The 3,452-nt window shown below is 37.0% G+C and overlaps 1 protein-coding gene across 1 annotated transcript; it reads left to right on the top strand.

Annotated features, from left to right (window-relative positions):
* Positions 1–483: 483 nt before the first annotated feature.
* LOC108624563 (transcription initiation factor TFIID subunit 4-like) lies at positions 484–3,446 on the top strand. The gene is made up of 9 exons (XM_018023960.2): positions 484–543; positions 602–718; positions 797–1,129; positions 1,346–1,495; positions 1,713–1,978; positions 2,063–2,229; positions 2,300–2,430; positions 2,553–2,735; positions 2,807–3,446. The coding sequence occupies exons 1-9, from the start codon at positions 484–486 to the stop codon at positions 3,083–3,085; spliced, it is 1,686 nt and encodes a 561-aa protein (XP_017879449.1). The 3' UTR covers positions 3,086–3,446.
* The last annotated feature ends 6 nt before the right edge of the window (positions 3,447–3,452 follow it).

Raw genomic sequence — 3,452 nt, 5'->3', positions numbered from 1 at the left:
CGATTTCTTCGTTAAACAACAAGTAAGGAATATTATTATAATAAAGAGAGTCTGTACAAGGTACAAGTGCGTCTTTAATATATAAATATACTCGTCAATTATGTAGCTATGTCATAAATCTGTAAGTCAATATAATTATAAATACAGATAAAAAGGTATCAAACATGTAAACTTTTCATTTGAAAAATCTGAAGTTCAGCATGCATTTACAAAGATAAGTAGATTGTTGTAGATGAGTAGAAAGAAGAAAATGCGATATGAAAATTTTCATAGATGTTACAGAATGCATGTGGGAAATACATTATCATAAATCCTTTTATTAATACTGAGCTTCAGAATGTCTAGAGATGTAATCATCAATATTGGGAAGTAATCAGTTAAAAAAATTGGAAATTTTGCTTGAGGACAAAATTGTGTCACGAACAAAATTATCATTCATGTATTAAAATTTGCTATTTATATTTTGTTTGGCAGTGTTGCAAAATGCTTCTACTTTTGGACCACAGTTTCGTTATTCTTATAGAACAAAATTATGAACTAAATGTAAAATTTGTGTAAATAGAGATTTTACTAATGGCTCATAATTCGTATTTACATATAGACTGTGGCTGCAACTGTTACAACAGCAACTACGACACCTGCGACGGTGACTGCCGCTGCCACAACTACGCCTACCTTACCTGTTACTACTGTTCAAACGGTTCAAACACCTACACCAGTATGTATCACACCTAGTTAATATAATTAAAAAGTATTTAAAAATTTGCAAATTTTACATATTTCTTTTTATTTTTAGCGTCAAACTACAGATAATACCAAAGAAAAGTGCCGTAAATTTTTAGCAAACTTATTAGAGTTGTCTAGTCGAGAACCTAAAGCGGTGGAGAGAAATGTTCGAACTTTGATACAAGAACTAATTGATACTAAAGTTGAACCCGAGGAGTTCTGTGATAGACTTGAAAGATTATTGAATGCATCACCTCAACCATGCCTGATTGGATTTCTCAAGAAAAGTTTGCCACTTTTACGGCAATCCCTCGTGACCAAAGAACTGGTCATAGAGGGGATAAAACCTCCTCCAGCTAATGTTGTCTTTCCTATAACATCTGCTACTCCCGTAGTACCACAGGTAAAACGTGTAGATTTATTTTTATCTATAGTCCTAAGCATAATTTTGGTAATATGTACATTAGTCGATACATATTGGTAGGCGAATTCGTGTAATAGCGACTTTATTATTAGAGGCAGTTATAGTAGAATTCGAAATATTTTCTATTTATATCTCTTCATATTCTAGATATATCATTATTTTTAGTATTAATGTTCCTTTTATAATACCATGTAGCAGAATCAGCTTAGACCAACTGTTGCTGTGGCAGCTGCAACAGTTCCCGTAACTGCTGTTAGTGCGACTACCCAAGTTAGAGTAATGACTCCATTACCTACAGCTACAACTACAATTCCCCGACCCGCTCAGCCAGTTCAACAAAGGCTGGTAAGATAAAAGAAGATTTAATTTTATTCATATGAGAGATATACATACAATCCATAGTCTTTTGGAAAATATTAAGAAATGCTGTATTTATAATGTTCATATAAAAAATTTATGGAATATCGCTAGTTGTACGCGCAATCACTACTCGGTTGTTTAGATTATATTAATGAATATCAAATTGGCCAAAATCAGGAACAATTATTTTCTTTTTGTTTAGATACGACCTGTTACAACAGTAGTTCGTAGTCCTACTACAGCGTACACCGTGAAGTCAACGGTCGCTGTGACTGGAATCAGACCAACAGTTCCCACAATTCAAAAACCACCTATTATAACGACTGTTGTTAAAACAATTACAGCTACAACGCAAGGCAAGACAGTTAACACAGCCACTACTGTTAATAAAGCCGTTGTGCCTTCTTTCGTTCCAAAGCCAGTTACTAAAGAGAAAGAGAAAAAAACATTTTCATCCGCCGGATACACGTACGTTATCATTTTCAACATATTTAGACTACGTCTGAATACATGAACTGTCGCCATTTTATGTATACGTACATTTTTGAATAGGGGAGATGATGATATCAACGATGTCGCGGCTATGGGTGGTGTTAATCTTGCCGAGGAATCGCAAAGGATTCTCGGCTCGACAGAATTCGTTGGCACACAGATCAGATCCTGTAAAGACGAAGTGTTCTTACATATGACACCGTTACAACAGAAGATTAAACAAATTGGTAATTATTCATGTTTTGATGTAAGTATTGAACTGAAGATGACATATGTTAACATGTATTTATTTTATAGTTTCTACGTATGGATTAGAAGAACCAAATCAGGAAGTTGCAGCGTTAATATCTCACGCCGCGCAAGAAAGATTAAAAAATTTAGTAGAGAAGTTAGCAGTGATCGCCGAGCACAGGATAGATTTGATAAAGGTGAAGTTTAACGATTGCAATAAGTAAAATTAAGAGAGACTGTCTTGCAATTGCTGAAGGTGCTTTTTAACTGAATACACATATTCGATATTTAGACAATCAAGAACACGTAATGGTTACAGGTGGATCCGCGTTACGAAGTGACACAGGATGTTCGGGCACAGTTAAAATTTCTAGAAGACTTGGATAAAGTGGAACGTAGGAGACACGAGGAACAAGAAAGAGAGTTACTCTTACGCGCGGCGAAGAGTCGCGCGAAAACTGAGGATCCAGAACAGGCGAAACTCAAGGCGAAGGCTAAGGAGGTACTTTTAAATATTTTTAATAAAGGACACGTGTGATGAGAATAATGATAATTCCAATGGCAATGATTTAGATGCAACGAGCTGAAATGGAAGAGCTGAGGCAAAGAGAAGCGAACTTGACGGCGTTGCAGGCGATCGGACCACGTAAAAAGCCTAAACTAGATGTGGGAGGGTCTGTCAGTAGTCCAGGTAGTAACTCCGGTTTGAACGCGTCGACGACCGGGATCAACAGACAAATGCCGATGAGACCACGTTTGAAGAGGGTGAACTTTAGGGACTTGTTGTTCCTTCTCGAGCAGGAGAAAGAAACGTGTAGGAGCACGACGCTGTATAAGTCATACTTGAAGTGATGTTCTGTGAAGGGCAGGAACTTATGTGACCCGCCCGATAACTGGCGCCCTACCTGTATGGTCTTCTGTGAGCTGGCCTCAATGGACCTTAACGAGTCGAGTGACGTTAGTGCACGTTGCATTATTGTACAGTGTTTCATAAGTTGCATACAATGAGGTTCACATTAACGAATCACGTCGGGATTCCACATAACATTCAGAATAACATTATTTCTACCATGTCGATAAGCTTCCCTACTGTAAATGACTGAACATTTTTTAAATGTAATATAATAGATTGTTCTTTATTTTTCAAAGGCGGAAACGGCATCATTGAAACGGGCATTGTGTATGAGCACATGGCCCGATGATCAGTCTTGGGTAGTCT

Source organism: Ceratina calcarata, unplaced genomic scaffold (genome assembly GCF_001652005.2).
Source record: "Ceratina calcarata isolate Rehan_Ccalc_2016 unplaced genomic scaffold, ASM165200v1 scaffold3154, whole genome shotgun sequence".
NCBI classification, from domain to species: Eukaryota; Metazoa; Arthropoda; class Insecta; order Hymenoptera; family Apidae; genus Ceratina; species Ceratina calcarata.
Note: the sequence above shows the minus strand (reverse complement) of the source record. Positions and strands in the feature narration are given on the sequence as shown.